The sequence below is a fragment of the Phoca vitulina genome, unplaced genomic scaffold (genome assembly GCF_004348235.1).
Source record: "Phoca vitulina isolate PV1807 unplaced genomic scaffold, GSC_HSeal_1.0 scaffold68, whole genome shotgun sequence".
NCBI lineage: Eukaryota > Metazoa > Chordata > Mammalia > Carnivora > Phocidae > Phoca > Phoca vitulina.
Genome location: NW_022589771.1, coordinates 5,382,623 through 5,400,703, shown reverse-complemented (window position 1 = coordinate 5,400,703; position 18,081 = coordinate 5,382,623). Strand labels below are relative to the sequence as shown.

The 18,081-nt window shown below is 58.5% G+C and overlaps 1 protein-coding gene across 1 annotated transcript in view; it reads right to left on the bottom strand.

Annotated features, from left to right (window-relative positions):
• The window catches only part of UMODL1 (uromodulin like 1), a 56,545-nt gene extending 38,971 nt beyond the window's left edge, over positions 1-17,574 (bottom strand). The window contains exons 1-7 of the mRNA XM_032392682.1: positions 17,499-17,574; positions 13,636-13,878; positions 8,028-8,189; positions 7,148-7,266; positions 4,641-4,827; positions 2,595-2,727; positions 1,211-1,218 (exon numbers count right to left, since the gene is read on the bottom strand). Coding sequence (XP_032248573.1) covers positions 1,211-1,218; positions 2,595-2,727; positions 4,641-4,827; positions 7,148-7,266; positions 8,028-8,189; positions 13,636-13,878; positions 17,499-17,574 — 928 coding nt within the window. The remainder of the gene's footprint in view (positions 1-1,210; positions 1,219-2,594; positions 2,728-4,640; positions 4,828-7,147; positions 7,267-8,027; positions 8,190-13,635; positions 13,879-17,498) is intronic.
• Between the last annotated feature and the right edge of the window lie 507 nt (positions 17,575-18,081).

The following is an 18,081-nucleotide window of genomic DNA, read 5'->3' as shown; positions in this document are numbered from 1 at the left end:
TTGGGAACATTTTAGGAAAGGATCCATTGGCTTCATCAGATGCGCAGGGATCCAGGCACCATTAAAGGAAGAGCCAACTGTGGTTTAGAAAATCCAGAGAACGGGGACAGGTATAGAGGGCCCCTGATGCCAGTCGGCAGATCCCAGCTTATGGGAAACTCAGCTGGGGGAAGGGGCGCCGGATCCTCCAGCAATTACAAGGAGAAACAGAGAGGTGGAGGGAAACCCCCAGACCGCAATTCAAACAAACTGTCAAAAATTATGATGGTGATGGGGCAATGAGAAATGTCAACAGACTGGATGTTTGATGAGATTAAGGAACTGTAGTTTGGGGTTTTTAGGGATGCTATGATCTGGTATTTGGGTTTTTCATCTCCTCGAGATACATCCCGGAGTGTGACCGATGGAGGGATATGCTGAAGGGGGTTCGGAATAATGAGGCTGGGGGTGGGCAGCAGATGGGGACAGAGATGGAGCCAGAAGGGTCCTGAGGGGACCAGCGGACATTCATCACACTCCTCTCTGGGCTTATATTTGTCTACAAGCTTCCAGAATAAAGACTGAAGAATCTCCGTGGCCTTATCACATCTGTGCAGGGTGGGTCCTGCCTGGTCCTGCCCCTGTCCCCGACCCCTCCTCTGCACTCCATCCCACCACCTCCTGGTTCCTGGGCTCCATCAGGCACACACCTCCTCTGGGGCCTGACCTCACTCTGTGTATGAGTTTCCCGAAGCTGCTGTAACAAATCAGCACAAATGTAGTGCTTAAAACCAGAGAAATTCACTCTTACGGCTCTGCAGGGCAGAAGGCAAAGATGCAGGGGTGGGCGGTCCTGTGCTCCTTCCGGAGACTCCAGGGGAGAATCCGGACCCTGCCTTCTGCAGTCTCCGTGGCCAGTGGTCCCCTCACCTTCAAAGCCACGCACAGCCCCTGGGCCCCCTCCGCTTCCCTCGACCATCTCCTCTCCCCGCCTCCGAGCCTCCTGCCTCCCTCTTACGAGGACCCTGTGGCGACGCTGCCCCCACAAATAATCCACCATCCACCCCCAGCTCGAGACCCTTAGCGAATCCCATCTGCAAAGCACCTTCTGCCGTGAGAGGGACCGCCGCAGGCCCCGGGTCAGCACGTGGGCAGCCTCGGAGTGTGTAACCTGACCCTCACCGCTCCCTCCACGTGAGCTGGCGGTTCCAGATGCTCATCTCCCGCTCACCATCCCAGCTGCCTCCCGGGCGCCAGCCCTGCAGCTGCAGGTGACCATCATCCCAGCTGGGGCCCGCGGTCATCGGGGAGAAGACATTCCAAGGGCAGCCTCCCAGAGAAGGGAAGGCTGGGCCTGGGTCCAGAGCTGCCAGAAGTAGCCAGGGTCTCTCCCCACCAGCACACAAGTGTGCGTTGACATCTCCCGTCTTTCCAAAAGGCCCTCCTGCGAGTCCACGCCTCCTCCAGGTCTGCTCATTTCTCTGAGCCTCTTCGGGGTACACACCTGTGAAGGATGGTTCCTTCTCGACTGCTGGAGGCTCCTTCCTGCCGTGCTTCCTGCCTCGCCCTGGCAATGTGTCAGCACCTCGTCCCGCACGGACTCCGGGCCAAGGCCTCCTTCCCTTCTCCAGCCATGCCCATGCCCATGCCCAAAGGGCTAGTGCCACCTGGACGCGGACGCCCCGCGGTTACTCATGTAGGGCAGCCCCCTGGGAGCACCAGCACCAAACATCCAACTCGGTCAGCACCTGGCATGGACCCTTGATCCCACTGCCATCTCAATATAAACTACTATAATCAAAGACAGTGCTAATAACCCTAATAGCCACCCCGACCCACCCGGGAATCACCACGTGTTCATGGTTCAACCAGGACGTGGGCCTACTGCCTTGTCCCCTCTTCCTCTCCTGCACCGAATTAATCAGGAAGTCCCAAGGGCTTCTCTCCAACAGATGCCTCAATTCCACCTCTCCACACCGCCTTCCGCCCCTCAGATTCCAGGGCCCTGCTGACCGACGCCATAGCACTTTCAAAACTCAGCCACTTCTTACTAGAAGCCCCTTGATGGCAGAAGCCAATCACATACCCCCAGCCCCCAGTATACACCTGTCATATCCCCTGACCCGCCTGGGCCAGAGATGGACACTTGCTTGTCGGTGCCATCTAGGTTGACCATGTGGTCACACGGACAGTCCAGGTCACTCCTGTGGTCCCAGTGTAAGTATTGATCACGTCCCCGTCGCTCTCGGAAGGGTCCCGATTTAAGCAATAAGCTATGCAGGCATCTGCCTTGCCTGGCAAGCCTCTGGTGTGTTCTCTACCGAGTTTCCCAAGAGCAAAGGTTGTGACCTATTTGCACACGTTTCTACTACCAGCATCCAGCACGGTGAACAGCACATAAACAAACATTCACTAACTCCAAGGACGAACGCAAGAATAGCCCACTAGGAGACCCAGTATGCTGGAAAGAACTAAGTGACTCTTCGGGACACGAGTCAGTCATTCCCTCTCTGCAAGACATGAGGATCTCTGTGGCCTGTGGACCATTTAGCCTGAGCAGATTCCCTCGGCCATGCCTCCCCCAGCTGGGAGGGTCTGGTCGCTCACCTCCACACGTGTGGTTCAGCTTCCGGGGAGCCGAGGCCGACGGCTCAGGGTGACAGGTGCACTGGGATGAGCCCTCCACGTTCGAACACCACTCTCCCTCGGAGCAGGCACTGAGTTCTTCGATGAAGCACTCGTCGACATCTATTGACAAGAGGAGTGGGTGAGACACTTGTCACAGCCCTAACCACCTTGTCATTCGCATTAAACTCCAGACGGGCGTCACACGGGCTGAAGAAGTGGCTCAGACAGTGGTCTCAGGGTAACTTCTGGAGCCCTGTCTTAGAGAGCCCCTGGGCCCACCAGGTGTCCCTCCATGCAGGTGGCCCACGTCTCAGGCATGCGGCACCCCCACCTTGCAGCGCCATGTGCTGGGGGTGGGGGGACTGCTGCCACCAGCGAGTCTGAAGGGTCATGAAATGATGGGGTCCGAAACTCCTGCCCAAGAATAAACCTTGTGGACGGGCGGTGTTCTGGACCAGAAGGAGAAGGGAGCCGCCCCCGGCGTTCAGAAGAGGCCTGTCACACGCCTCTAACAGGTGGACAGTCTGGCAGAACACCAGCCCAGACAAGGCTGCTCCATGACCAGGATAAAGCGAGACCAAGCAAGGCCACGTCACAGTTTTATCTAAGCCAGACAGGAAACACAGACACCGAGTCACCTGCAAAACACCACCCCACTCGCTTGGCTGAAACGAGTGACTGTTAGTTCTTTTCCAGTTATGGCTTATCTTCGTGCTGGCGGTCCCCTCCTTCTAGACAAGATTGGCTGAGACGCCCAATCTTAGCATTGCATCCGCTCTCTGAGAGGGTTCGACCTAGAACAAAGCCCCACTTCCTTAGACCCTACCCAAACTGTCCTCCAGCAGACTGCCCGACCCCCACGACGAGATGGCCAGGCTCTCTGTCCGTGCATTCTCTCTCTCGCTGCCTCGGGTCATGAACCCGGCTTGCTCGCTACAGGCACCTGCCCGTGGTCTCCGACGGGGGCCTCATCAGAACAGACAAGACAGCCCCTTCCCTTACTGGCTCAGTCTGGTCTTCAAGAACATTTGTGGGTTTTGAAGGGAGTAAAATGCCATCACTGGAGTTTTCGTTGGGCTCCAGACCCTGGCACACCCCCTTTGCGTGTGACCTTCGGTATTACAGAAGCTCCACCAGCAAGAGAAACTGTCCTCCCTCGGCCCAGGGAGCAGCAGGTGCAGCTTGGGCTGGAACGTTCCACGGGGCCCAGGCCTCTGTTCACACACCGTACAGAGCTGCTTTCAGCACAAGGGCAGAGCTGAGCCGTTGAGACTGAGGCCATAGGGCTCACAGCCAAAACTCTGTACTGTGTGGCCCTTTCCAGAAAGTTCGCTGACCCCTGACAAAGATCCCCCCCAAAAAAGAAGAAGACCAGGTAATTCCTTCGAGAAACAAGACCAGCTCTGTGTGGTTTACCAAGTTCAATGTCGTGCAGTTCTACTAAATGGGCCTCCTAGGGCCAAGGGTGTCCTTGGCGAAGGTGGGGATTGGCAGCAGGGAAGGTTAGGGACCCAAGAACTGAAGGGACGGCCATGTTCCAGTTGTTCTAGGACTTGCTCACCAGCGCTTGAGTGGAAGGGGAATCGGGGCTGGGACAGTGTGGAGGGGACCTGGAGGGAGCGAGCCGAGGGAGCGAGCTGAGGGAAGGGCGACGTGGGAGCAAAACCCTTCTCAGGGCGCCCGGATGGCTCAGTCGGTTAAGCGTCCGACTCTTGGTTTCGGCTCAGGTCATGGTCTCGGGGTCATGGGATCCAGCCCCTTGTTGGGCTCCGTGCTCAACAGGGAAGTCGGCTTAAAGAATCTCTCCCTCTCCCTCTGCCCCCACCCCGCTTGTGCTCTCTCTCTCTCTCAAATAATCTTTAAAAAAGAAAAAAAAAAACCCGTCTCAAAACCTTCACCTTGGAGCTTAGACTTTCAACTTGAGTCAGAATGAGCTGAATACAGGTCCCCTCCCTCACCTGCCGGATCGTCCTTCCTGCGGCACCGCCCCGCCCGCCAGCACCCCCAAGGAGGGGACCGAGGGAAAGCAGCACCTTGCGCCTGGATGTCGATCACGGCACAGACGCGCTTCACGACCTCGTCCAGCATCGCGGAGACATGGGCCGCGGGCACCGGCCGCCACAGGCCCACCAGCAGCTGTGACGCCGTGGTGGAGGTGGCCCCGCGGGCCGACTGCAGGTGGTGGACAGCGGGGCGCAGCAGCTGCAAGGCGCTGGTGACCTGTGAGGACAGAGCCGGAGCGTCACTCGTGGGCGGGCACCCGGCAGACAGACAGGGAGCCCGCGGCCCCGAGAAGCAAAGACTAATTGTAAGCGCGTGCGCACACTCGTGCTATTCTGCTCTGCAGGAAAGACACTCTGCGACGTGCCTCTGTCATCAGCCCAGTAGACGTCCTACAAACCAGATTATAAATACTTTTGCAGTGCGGTTGTCATGGGCTAAATCGCGGTCCCTTCAAAAAAACCCCGTGTTGAAGTCCTAATCCCCAGAACCTCGGAATGGGACCTTATTTGGAAATAGGGTCATTGCAGATGTCATTAGTTGTGAGGAGGTCACTGGGGTGGGCGTCTGTCCAGTACGACTCGTGTCCTTCCACAAAGAAGAACTCTGGACACAGACACAGACCAGACTCGCGCAGGAACGGGGCCTGGCAGGACCCCTCCCCGGCAGCCCTCGGCAGGAGCCCAGCCCACCCTCCCGCCGAGGGAGATGTGGAGTCAGGAGCGGGCAGAAACCACCGTCTCCTGTCCTACACGCCCGGGTTTTGCTTTCTGTTTTGTTTTTGAGGCTTAAAGATCTCTTTTCTCAATTCATACGAATTCTTCTTTGCCCATCCTGGTATCTCGAGATCCCAAGACAGCGCCGGCCCGGGGAAGCAGAAAGGCAGTTCGGGGGGTGCTAGAGCCCGTCTCCCGGGGAGACCCGAAGCCCCCTCCTTCCGGGGGAGACCCAGCTGGTCAGGTGGGAGGCAGAACACGGCACCCAGGCTCCGGCCTCGTGGGAATCCCGGAGGCAGGGCGCCCAGCGCCGGCCGGAGCAGGAGCTGCTGGGAGGCGGGACCCCTGCGGGAGGGAACAGTCTGCCTGGAGGAGCAACACGTAGGAGCACGAGGAGGAAAGGGGGGACCCGGACAAAAAGTTTAAATTACCAACAACCGCAACTCAGAGCTTGATTGTGGGCACAGCTGTGAGCTCCTTACGTGTGCTGTTTAAACCGCAGAGCCCCTGTCTCAGGCGGGAGGATGATTATTCCGATTTACTGCAGGTATCTGAGGCCCAGAGAGGTGAAGTAACTTGCCCAAGGTCACACAGGGATGAGCAGCAGTGTCGGGATTGCCAGGGCAGCCTGGCTGCAGAGCCGTGTTCTGACTGGCCAATCGGGCAGCCCCAGCCCCTCAACAAGCCAAAAAGAGACAAAAATCCCTTCCAGTTGGGACAGTTAAGGAGGCTTCCAGGGGAAGGGGACGTTTTGGAACACCTGTCTAGCTGCTTTCCTGGACGGCCCAGACAAGGCGAGTGTGAGTGCCGCCGGTCCCGGGGCTGCCCCTGCCCGTGGGCCACACATCAAGGAGGGGCCCCGCTGGGACTGACACTGTGACCCCCAGTCACAGATGGGACACGTCTATGGGCTCTAAAGGTCATGAGGGACCAGCCACGTCATGTGTCGGGCTCAATGCAGAAAGAAAACGTGGGGCCCCTTGTTCAAGAATTATTCAACATGCCACGGGCAGCAGCTGAGCATCAAGCCAAGAGTGAGGCCCTTCTATTCATGGGGTGACTGCACGGGTCACTCACCCACGAAGCCGGTCCCCCGGGAAAGCCGCCCGGCGGCGATGAGGAGCCAGGCCCTGCCCGCCGCGGGGGTCCCAGCACGGGTGGCCCCGTGCAGCATAGGGGGGCTCCCGTGAGAAAGCTCTGCTGAGCTGTGTCCACCGTGGGGGCTCTCCCCCAGGGCCGGTGTTGCCCCTCAGGGGACATGCGGCCACATCTAGAGACAGTTCTGGTTGTCACAGGGGCGCGTGCTTCTGGCTTCCTGTGCGTGGAGGCCAGGGTACTGTGGAAACCCTGTGAGGACAGGCCCACAAGCAAGAGCCACCCAACCCCAAATGGGGACCATGCCGAAGCGCAGAACCCGCATCGAGAGGCCCCCACCCGGCACGTTCCGGGAGGCCTGCCGAATTCCACGGGGTGGGGGCTGGAACCTCAGGGATCCTGAGTGAGGTTAGCAAGGACACAGCTCTGGGGCCTAGGCCGTCTACACCGCGGCACCTTCTATTGAAACTAAAAGATTCCGGGTTTTAGCACACAACACTGCTACCTCAGAACAACCAGGCCGCACGCTGCCACTCATTGCCACTTACGGCCCCTAAGTCGTACCTCTTTACGGCTTTTTTTTTTTTTTTTTTTAGTTAAGAATTCACATTTGGTTCCGAGTCAGCCATGTCGGGGTCACTTGTGGAAACCCCGCCTCGACCCTCGCTTCCCACCCAGCGCCTCCACCTGAGTCAGCCCCGGCGGCCTGCCCTTTGCTCCCCACCTACCATGGAGTGCAGAAGCCGCATGTGGTCCAGGAGTCTGGGGTCCACCTCCTCGAGCTCCTTGAAGTCCATTTTCACCAGGACAGTCACCCGGTACCAGAAGGTCACAGGGCTCTCTGGAGCTGCACGAGGACACACTGTGATGAGCTACAGGCCTGGGACAGGCTGGGGCCAACAGAAGGTCATATAAAGAAATCTGCCACCAGGGACAGTGTGGGACACTTGCCCCACCTGCCACCCCTCCCTTCTCTTACGTTATAATATATATATAGCCCTACATACACCAGATAATATTATACAGAGAGCACACCAGATAATGTAGTGTGTACGGTAGGATTGAACATACACTATTACTTTATACTATACGAATACATACCCTGCCGATACTGTAGCATTATAACATCTATCACATATGATATATATACAATATTTAAATATATTTCCCTAGTTCTGAACCCTGACCATCCCGTTCTTCTGGGAGCAACCCACGGTCAGTGGCAGAACTTTCCAGACCAGACAGGTGCATACTGAGGGTCAGGCTGCAGATCTGCCAAACCAACGTCCTGCAGGAGCCCCCAGCCACCATCTTTACGTCTCCCCGCTATGACACAGCTCAGCTTCCGACGGGCACCCCCTGAGCCCCTGGGCTTCTCCAGCACACCGGGGAGATCTGAGTCACTGCTCTTCCAAGAATAGCCTCCTTCCTCGGGACCCCCGTGAGCTGTCCTCCCTCTGAGATTTCAGTGGCCAGATTTGGACAAAGACATCGCCCAGGAGTGGAACGCGCCCGTGCACGCAGCTGCAGGCTCTCTGTAAAATGGAGCTGCTGCTTCTGGAAACCCACCCACCCCGCCCTTCCCGCAGACCAGGGCTTCAACCCTACCTCGGAGGTCAGGAGCCACGCAGTGGTGGCCCCGGGATGAGGGGCAGCACTTCCGAAGTCCCGGGCAGTCTGTGTCCAGCACGCAGGGTGAGGCGGGTGCTCCGAGCCCCACCACCGGGCAGACCCCAGGTCTCGAGGCAAACTCCCTGGACCGATTCAGGGCTGGGGGGGGGGGGGAGTGATTAGCAATCAGTGATGCTGGCCACAAGCACTGGTGTTCCCGACACTGGATTCCATCTGCGGTTCTTGGAGACACGCAGCGCCACCTGCTCAAGGGCCATGTCCTGGGCTGGGCATCGCCTTGCCCTGCAGAGCGAACCATCCGGGGCCGGGTGCTCTGACTCCAATGTGGTCTAACCATCTTTCCTGGGGGGAGGACGGTGTGAGCTGGGGTACTGGGTGTCCCCTTCTTTCTAGGCCAGGTACAGGGGCTCCACCCCGTCTTAGAGACCCCCTTGCTGCCCTGCATCCCAATAGCTCACTCACTCACTCATTCAATGTTTATTGAGCACCTACTCTGTGCCAGGCACATGCTAGGTGCCCAGCAGCCAGCAGTGGGCCAGAGGCAAAGTCCCCCCTCCAGGACACTTAGGTTCCAGTGGACAAGGCCAGTATGCACATAGACCTACAGAAACTAGGCCTGGGAGTGGTGGAGACATGATGGGCTTTTGAAGAAAGGGCTTTTGGGGACTGAGATGCAGCAAACTAACGGAGAATCCGCGGGCTCAAGGGGACTGGCCGGGAGTCACGGTGCTGGCGTTCAGGGTGGTGGAAAGCTCAAGAGCAAGGAGAAGAACCTGACCCTGGGGAAGCCAGGGTGCCTGCCTCAAGGGGGGGCACTCTGCTGGGGGCGCTCCCGTGGCTGGACCCGCGGCAGTGTGCGGGGCTGCACGCCCAGAGGGGCAGCTGGGCCCAGGGCAGCAGGGGATGAAGGAGGCCCAGCAGCGGAGAGCTCGAGGAGGCTGGGGGCAGCAGGGAGGGGCACAGGTGACTGAGGAAGGGCCTGTGTGATCCGCGGCCTTCCTGTCGCCCACACCGGGGATGAGGGCTCCAGGTACCTTGGGTGTCAGGCAAGTGCATGCGGCTCGGCCCAGATTCATCTAAAGCCCCGCGCCCTACCGGACCTTTGGAAGTGCCGTTCCATGCCCTCCAGACTCCAGGGAAAGCAGAGGAGGTCATCAGGTGACCACGCTCTGCAAACATCCCGCAAGGGTGGGGAAGGTTAGCCCCTGCGAGACGCGTGGGGTCCCATGTGGAAGGGAATCGGCAGGGGCTGCAGTCCCAGGGACAGCCCCCTGGGTCCGCCATGGTCTCCGCAGAATGCTCCAGACAGACAGAAGGCGGGGCCCCTCCTTGTGCTGGGAGCACATCACCCAGGGCAGCTGTGCCAGCCAGGGAAGGGATGAGAAAGCCAAAACTGCCCAGAGAAGGAGAGTCTGCGTTCACTCTTCTCACGGAGCTAGGCCAGTGTGACCCACACTGCTGAGCGAAGGCTTGACGTTCAGCCTCAAGACCACTTCCTCTCCATGCCGTCCGTGGTTCCCTCACCACTTCCCAGTCAGCCAGGTGCCTGTTCCAACATCTAAAAGTCCTGGAGACATCGCCACGTTGGGGCTGGCTCTGGGGGCATGGAGCTCCGGCGGGTGGTGCAGCCCGGGATCCTCGCTGGGGTGGAAATGCCGGCATCCCTGTAGGGCCACCCCTCAGGGACCTCAAGGTCATTGCCTTCCCTCCCATCGTAAAAACCAACAGGCCAAGGAGACATGAGATTAGATGTAAGGTGGGCTCCGGGGACAGAAAAATGACACTAGGAAAAAAAAAAGTAAAATCCAAATAAAGTGTGAGGTTGAACTAACAGTGATGCACGATGTGGGTTCCTTCATTGGGGCAGACGTGCCATGGTAACGGAAGGCGCCACCATCAGGGGCGCCGGGCAGGGGATACGGGGACCGTCTACCGTCTCTGCCACCTCTCTGTAAATCTGCAACTACTCTAAACTAAGAGGTTTATTTAAATGAAAAGAAAATACAGGCCACCAAGAAAAACTGGCTTCCAAAAATGGTTGCCCGATCACCACAGAAGTGATTTCAAGTTAAAGTTCATCTTAATGTAGCTGCTGCTGGCCCTGCCCCTCCGTCCTTGGAGCCCGACTACTTACTGAGAGCCCAAGAGAACAGTCAACAGTTCCAACTTGGTGGAAAGTCAAAAATCTGCTTCTCCTTCCACGAACTCAGCACAAACAATGAAACAGGACTGCCCAGTGCCTGACAACCCAAGGTTGGTCACAGGTCAACGAGATGGCCCGGAAGTTTCCATCTGGACAGCGGCACTCAAGTCTCTCCCCAGGCCTGGGAATCTGACCAGCTCTGGAATCATCATTCCTGCCCCCAATCCTTCCCCAAAGGGGTCCTGGTCACCCACTGGGGGAGCCTCCTGGCCCCGTGGGGTCCCGGGCTCGCCCAGATGATGAGCCTGCGGAAACCTGGGCTGTCATCGCAGTGGGTGAGTATCGGCTGGGACGCTCCTAGGAATTCATCATGAGTGAATCATGCCCCCCGAGCTCAGCAGTGTTTGTACCATACGATACTCATCACGGTGGTATTTATACTAATGAAAAGTTGGAAGCAACTAGACGTTCAGTGGTAGGGGCTTGCTTCATCAAGGGGCTGTATCCATGCCTCTGACGTAACGCCCTGTGGCCATTAAGCCATGCTGCTCATAAAATCTATTGACAGGAACGGTGTTCCAGAGGAATTGCTAAGTGGGAGGAATATGGTACAAAGAATCGGGTCAGAGCGACCACGCGTTTCTAGAACGCCTGCCCTGCACGGGGGCTAAGGAGCATATCGACAGTGGTTGTGCGTGGGCAGTGGGCGCATGGCTAATTTCTCTTTGTTCTTTTCTGTGTTTCCAGAGTTTCTGCCTGGCTCATGTAATTCACTTTTGTAATTGTATTGACGATACATTGAAATAAAGTAATGTATGACTTATCATTGTTTCCCCAATGCTGGACTTTTAAGAAAACAAAAATGGAAAAAGTCCTCTATCTAGACTGAAGAGAACATCACACGTGTACTCATAACAGTCTTCCCTTTTTAGAAGGTCGGTTGCTGAGTGGGAGGGGACAGAAGCCAGCCAGCTTGGGGGTTCACGGCTGCCTGGGGGGAAGAGTCCCAGCCGAGAAAACCCGTTGCCAAGATGCAGGTCACGCCCCACTTGGAGGGCAGAGGACCCTCTGCCCTCCCGTCCTCCCCAAATCCCCAGGCTGTGCCCTGTGGCCACCACAGGCGCTGGCCCCTGTCTCATTCTGTGCAAATCAAGCAGCAGGACTAAGGGCACTTAGAGAGACTTCTCACTTCCCGTTCCAAAGAGCCAGCCCGTCGCCCTGCACCTGTGACCAAGCTTTGATCAAAGGAGCTGAGCACAGCGGGAGGAGGGTGGGGCCGCCGCACAGAGGCCCCGGGGCAGCTGTGGTATCACACCGGGCCTGGCACCAAGCAGGGGCCTTCCTGGGGAAGAGGCCCGAGCTCGGTGCCCCTGCCCCTCCCATCCCTGCCCCTCCCCCACCCCCACCAGCGCCCCCTTCCTCAAATGCCACAAACTGAATCTGACCTGGGGTTGGGAAGACCCAGCCCAGGTCTGTGCCACCTTGGTCAAGACACCTGCCCACCCCCAGGTCTGTGACCCCATCTGCATGGGGGGGTTCCCGGTCATCAGTGACCCGGAACCTGCCCGGCTGGCCTGTCATAAAGGACGCACACAGTCAAGGTCCTCTTCTCCTTCGTTCCGGGCTCCTGGCCGCCTCCTCTCCACACGGCTACCAGAACGACTCTCTAAGGGCCGGGGGCGACCCCCTCCCCACTTAGCCACCTCGGAGGGGCCTCCTCATTTTCTGGCTCGTGAGAGCTCGCCGGTTTAGCACAGCGGGGCAGCAGCCTGACAGGATGGCGCCAGGCAGCGCAGGGGCCTGGGGGGCCCAGACGCTCCAGGGGCTCCTCTGGACAGGTGCCCTCACTAGTCAAGTGACCCCACAGCAGCAGCGAGCAGGTGGGAGGAGAGTGGCCTTCACAGGTGAAAATGGACAGGACAGGGCGGCCCCCACCTTCTACCCCGGATCCTGACCCTCCATGCCGAGGTGCGCGGCCTGAGTCCTCCCCAACACCAGGACCCCCACCAGCCCCAGGAAGAGAGGTGCTCCCAGGCGGCGCTTCCTTGGAGACAGGGAAGGTAGAAAGGGGGCCAGTGTCCGTACGGGAAGGGACTCCTTCGATCCAGGCTCTGGCAGGACCCCAGGGGAAGCCCCACCCTGCAAGGACCCCCTCAGGGAACCGGTGGGAACACGGGGCTGGCAGCAGGCTGTGGGCCCTCAGGTTCGTATTGGTGACGGCGCCCCTTGGTGATAGTGGTGTCATTTTAACGCTCATCTCTGTGTGTGGCTCTCTGAACCAGGTCGGTGGGACGCGTCACCAGCTCTGTCCTCTGTGAGGTGGCTTCGGGGGCCTGAGAAAGGCATGCTCGGGATGACTCAGGGCGCCAACCCCCACTGCCTTCTGCAGGGGCCGCACCAATTACATCCTGTAGCCGCAGGGTGGGGAGGCGGCCGGCACCCCGCGTGTGCAGCGTCCTGGCCTTGGGCCCCCTGGGGACGGGTCACGTGGGATGTCCCTCCCGGACCCCTGGACGGCGGCTTTGTGCACTCTGCAGGCAGCGGCCTTCCTCTCTAGGGGTGGCCCCTGGAAACTCACTGGGGCCACACCCGTCCCACTTCCCCTCCCTGACGGGGTGGGGGCAGGGAGACCTTCTGGCGGCTCAGAAACTCATTTTAGATCTGGTATTGACTCAGATTTAACCACCACCACCACCCACACCCACACACATGCATCCTTTCCCCTGGAAGAGGTCTTCTGGAAAGTTCCCTCCATGTCAAGAGGCTCAGCCCTGAATGTTGCAAAGCCCAGCCCCCCTGGCCTCACACACTTGGCCGGGGACAGCCACACTGGTCTCCCGGGGAACTGGCTCAAGCATCTTCCAAACAGCCCTGAGGAAGGAAGAGGACCGAGGGGAATCTTTCCCTCTCTTTCACACATGGGGGCTCAGATTAGGATTTCAGTTGAAGGAAGCATTCCACTGCAGCTTTTAAAAAGAAAAGATCACCAATACAGAAGAGCTTGCAATGCTGGTTCTCAAACTCAGCTATGTGTTCAAAGTGCTCGAGACCTTTAAAAAAAACCCCAGTGCCCCAGCTATGCCCCAGACCAATTCCATCACCTTCTCTGAGGACCGCACCCACGCATTAGCATTTTTAAAGCTGCCCGGGGGCTTCGGTGTGCAGTAAGGCCTGAGAACCACTACTCCAAAGCACAGGTTCTCAAAGGGGGGCCCCCGAGCATCAGGACCAGCTGGGAGCTTGTACTCCACCCCGACCCGCTGGTTCCGAGATCTGGGGCTGGGCCGGTGATCTGCGCTTGGACAAGCCCTCCAGACGATCCTGATGCGCGCTCCAGCTTGAGAACCATTGTTCCAGAAGGGCTAAGGGGTGCGAACAGTGCCTGTCCTGAGTCTCATCAGGGGTCCCGGGGCCCCCACCCGCCAGCCGCCCCGGACTCACGCAGGACGCAGTAGAGGCCCAGCTGCTCGTAGCCCGCACAGCAGTCGGTCACATTCCTGGACTCGGGGACCTCCACAGCCACATACTGGGTTCTGTAAACCGTCTTAGGGCACCGCCTCCATGGGATCCACCCGCCGCAGGGAGTGTAGATCACGTGCGATGCCTGGACAGCCTCCACCTTCTGGATGTTTCGGGTCACGCTATAGTTGCACAGCTGGAAGCTCAGCAGGGAAAGGCCTTTTTCTACGAGGGGGTGGGAGGAAGGATGGAGGGAAAACAGCGAAGAAGAAAACGCCGGAATCAAATCGATAGAAGGGGTTCTGGGCCGATCTTCCACTTCTGCAAGAGCAATGGAGGCCAGCAGCGCCCCCAGCATCTGCCCACCGGCCCGCTGAGAAGTCAGGTAATCGCGTGAACTCGGAGGAGTCAAGGGTAAACGGGGACCTGCACGCTCAGAAGTCCTCTCTGCAGAGCCTGGAGTTGCCCCCCCACCACAGCTGGGGGGCTGACGGTGCACTAAAGACGTGGAGGGCAGGGACCAAACATTTGGGGCTCGTGTCCTCGTTTCCTGCACCCTGTTCCCCGACGCTGCTGGCTGGAGAATCCTGCGCACGCCTCTGAATCTCCCCGAGCCTCGGCATGTCACACGTGAAATGAATCCACAACCATTCCCTCAGCAAATATGTATGAGGGGCTGCCACGAGCCAGGCTCAGGTGCAATGGCAGCCTTTTTGGGAATGAGGGGGAAGGTAAATAAGCAATACCTCGAGCACACATGAAAGTTTTTAGACGGTAAAGCTCAGTCTGACAAGGACAGCTGTTGTCAGAGAGGAGAGCACAGTGCCCCACCGAGGACGACGTCCACCTCCCCGCTGGGTCCCTGTGTCTCTCACCTGGAGCCCGATTGCTGTGCACAGACACCCACGGCCCCTGCCCCTTTGTCAGTCTGACCGCTGGGTTCTCAAGACCCCGAGGCACCCCCTACCTTCACCAGCCTGGGGCGTCCCCGTCTGCCCACGGAACCTCTGTCTCCTCATGTAGCAGGGATTATCATGGGCTGAATCGTGTCCCCACCCACCCTTCTAAAATTCATGTGTTGAAGTTCTGGAAATAGGTGTTTGCAGATATCATTAGCTGAGATGAGCTTATACGGCAGTAGGGCGGCCCCAATCCGTTACGCCTGGTGTCCTTACAAAAGGGGAAATTTGGACAGAGACAGGCACACAGGGAGGGCGGCGTGGGAAGACGCAGGCAGAGATTGGAGAGATACCGCCACCAACCGAGGAGCGCCCAGATTGCTGGCAAACCCCCAGAAGCTGGGGGAGAGGATGGAGCAGATTCTCAGTCACGGCCTCAGGAGAAACCAGACCTGCCCACACCTTCATCTCGGACTTGATCTCGGACTCCTGGCCTCCAGAGCTGGGAGGAGATAATCTCTGCTCTTGAAGCCCCAGCCTGGTGGTGCTGTGCTAAGGCAGCCCCAGGGAACCCCCGGGAACTCAGGCTGTGCAGCCAGCCTGGGGCTCTCGGTGTAGGATGAAGGGACGGTTTGACTGTCCCTTACACTATCAGATACTTAACCCCTGAGCGCTCGGCTTTACGAAACCGTACCACCACGGGGTAGGCGCTCCATATTACAGTGTGTACCCGCAGTGAGAAGCTGGGCTTCTGGGAGGACCTTTGAGACAGAAATCATCTGCATCCCCAACACCAGGATGGCGCCCTGAAGACGCTGTCCTTCGGTTTCACAGCATCGCACAAGTGCGCAGAAAGCGAGACTCTGGGGGCTGGCGACCCCCGGGAGAAGAGGGGCTGAGCCAGCCCTCCAGCCCAGGCTGATGAGGGGCCTGCAGCCTTACTCTGGGCGGAACATGGGGCTGGATCCCAGCGCCCAGAGCAAGCCCACTCCGGAGCCACGTGAGCCACGTGCCTGCCTCCCGGTCAGCACTGTGGTGGCAGAGCCTCTGGCAGAGGAGAGAGCCTGCTGCCCCTCCTCACCAAAGGGGTGCTGTTGCGAGGAATGGGGAGGCCTCGTACCCGGGGCGGGGCAGCAGAAACCAGCTTCTCAGGCCAGGTAACGGCCCAGAGCTTGGCTATCACATGGATGAGGGACTGGAGAAGTGGCCACGGTGAGTGTCGCCACTCACTGAACAATGATGGGACAGTGCCAAACAGGACAAAGCCCAAGGCTTCCTGCACAGAGAAACCGGGAAGGTGGCTCTAGACTTTGTTTTGCATCTTAACCTAAGAGGAGATGCTAACCGCTAATGAAGGTTACATTTCTCAGCCCCTGGGGAGCCCGGGTCTCCATCTGATCATGACAAGGTCCCAGCTGAGCATCAGCAGAGCCCTCCTGTGCATAAAAGTGCATGCGGGCGTACACGCACACGCACGCACATGCACGCACACACACGCATGCACACACACGCACGCACGCACACACACGCACGCGCGCGCACATACACACGCGCGTGCACACACACGCATGCGCACACACCTCCACTGAAACTATGCTTGGGATCTGTTTGTTGTGTTCTGATTTTTGCATTCCTCTGGAGGCCGCCAGGTGCTCTCCAAGCCTGGCTTCTTGGCAGAGCCCAGAGGAGACACCTTACAGCAGATCCTCCCATTCTATGAATCCTTCCAAGGAGCCATCAGTGTGGGGGTCCGGGGTCCTGGGTTCTGGTCTCAGAGGCGGAAATAATGCTCCGGCGTGAGCGTGGTCCTGGGGTGAGAAGATCCACATTCACACCAGCTTCCCAAATACCAGCTTTGTGATTCTGAGCACGTTTCATGCCCTCCCGGTGACCCCACCTTGTCATCTGTCAAATGCGAACTACATCCTGGAATTAAGTAAATGAAACTGTCTGGAAAGGCAGTCCCTGGCACGAAGGGCAAGAAGCTGGGTAACCCCGACGCAGCCCTGAGCCCTCTGCTCCCTGTGTCCCCACAGGCACAGCGAGGGGTTCGGGGGGCCTCCTGACAGCTTCTCGAGGCTGTGCAGTTTACACGTTACCCATCCCGTGGGAAAAATCAAGCAAAAGAAATCACAAACCAAAATTCTGCCTGCAGGGGACAAGTCTCTAAGCCAGTGCTAAACTGAAGTTGATTGTAGAAACAGAGTGGATTTGAGTGAATTCCCAACAGAATAAGACAGATTTCAAAGGGAAATGATTGCAAAGGTTTGCCATCTCGGGTCTCTGCAGTCTGGGGCTTCAGAAACCCGACATGCTCTCAGCGGGAACGTGGGCCTGGCGAAGGCTCTGGGCAGGTGCCCTCACAGGGTCCCTCACGGCCCTGTTGGCCACTTTTCACCTTCAAGTCCCAAGGAGGACACTGGGGCTGGCGGACCCCAGGGGAGGGGGTCCACTTCACGATCCTGAGCCTGCCTGACAGGGGAAGAAGGTCCAAACCAGGGCCCACGGAAAGGGTCACCCTGGCGGAAATTCAGCCTGGGGTGAGTCCCTGACCGCTCTGGGTCTCCCTCCCTTTCCCCGAAAGTAGGGGACTCCAACGCTCCGAGACTTGGAAGACTTTGATTCTGAGTCTCTAGGAACTCACTACTCGGCGTGACCTGCGGGTCCGCAACGCCCGCATGGCCGGCAGAAATGCAGAGTTCCAGGCCCCACCCCAGACCCGCTGACTCAGAATCTGCATTTGAACTCCCCCGACCCCCCACTGACTCGGAAGCGCACACACACACACCACCTCTTCTGTGGTTACCAGAATGTTTGGTTACCAGATGGAACAACGTCACCTCTCAAAGCAGACGCATCCTTGCAGGGCCGCCGTCCCCACGAGACCTGCTCCCCGGGAGCCCCCCGCCCCTCCGGCATCACCCACGCCGGGCTCCGAGCCCTCACCTGTGAAGCCGCTGGCCTGGCTTGGGCCCGCCGCTCTGACCAGAGCCAGCAAGGCCAGCTGGAGGGTCCTGAGCATGGTCCGGCCGAGGTAGCGCGGCCCTGGGCCTCCCCAGAGCAGCCACACAGAGGGGCCTGGAGAAAGAGCCCTTCTGTCCCCGGCGCCGCGGGCAGTGATGATGGCTTCAGAGTGTGTGCTCCAAGGGAACCATCCCTTATGCCTGCTCATTAACACCTGCCACCACCACGGCCGTGTCCCTCGGGGAACCCGCGGCGCACAGCCCATTCTCGCTCCAGACAGATGGCATCTTTCAGGAAAGGTGAGCACCCAACCAGCAGGCGGCATCGCTAGGTCCCATCTCGTTGTTACGCAGAAAGCCTGTTTCAGACCCAAATCTGACTCCCTCCATCGAGTACAAAGTATTCTCTTTCCTTATCGTCCAAACTGGCAGGAGAAAACAGCACCACATCAAAGTGGATTCAGAAAAGCATCCTTCACACAGTCGGCCAATCCAGATCAAAGCCGTCAGAATGTTCATACCCCTCCACCCCGCGACCTCCTCCTGGGGTCCCAGAGAGGTCCGTT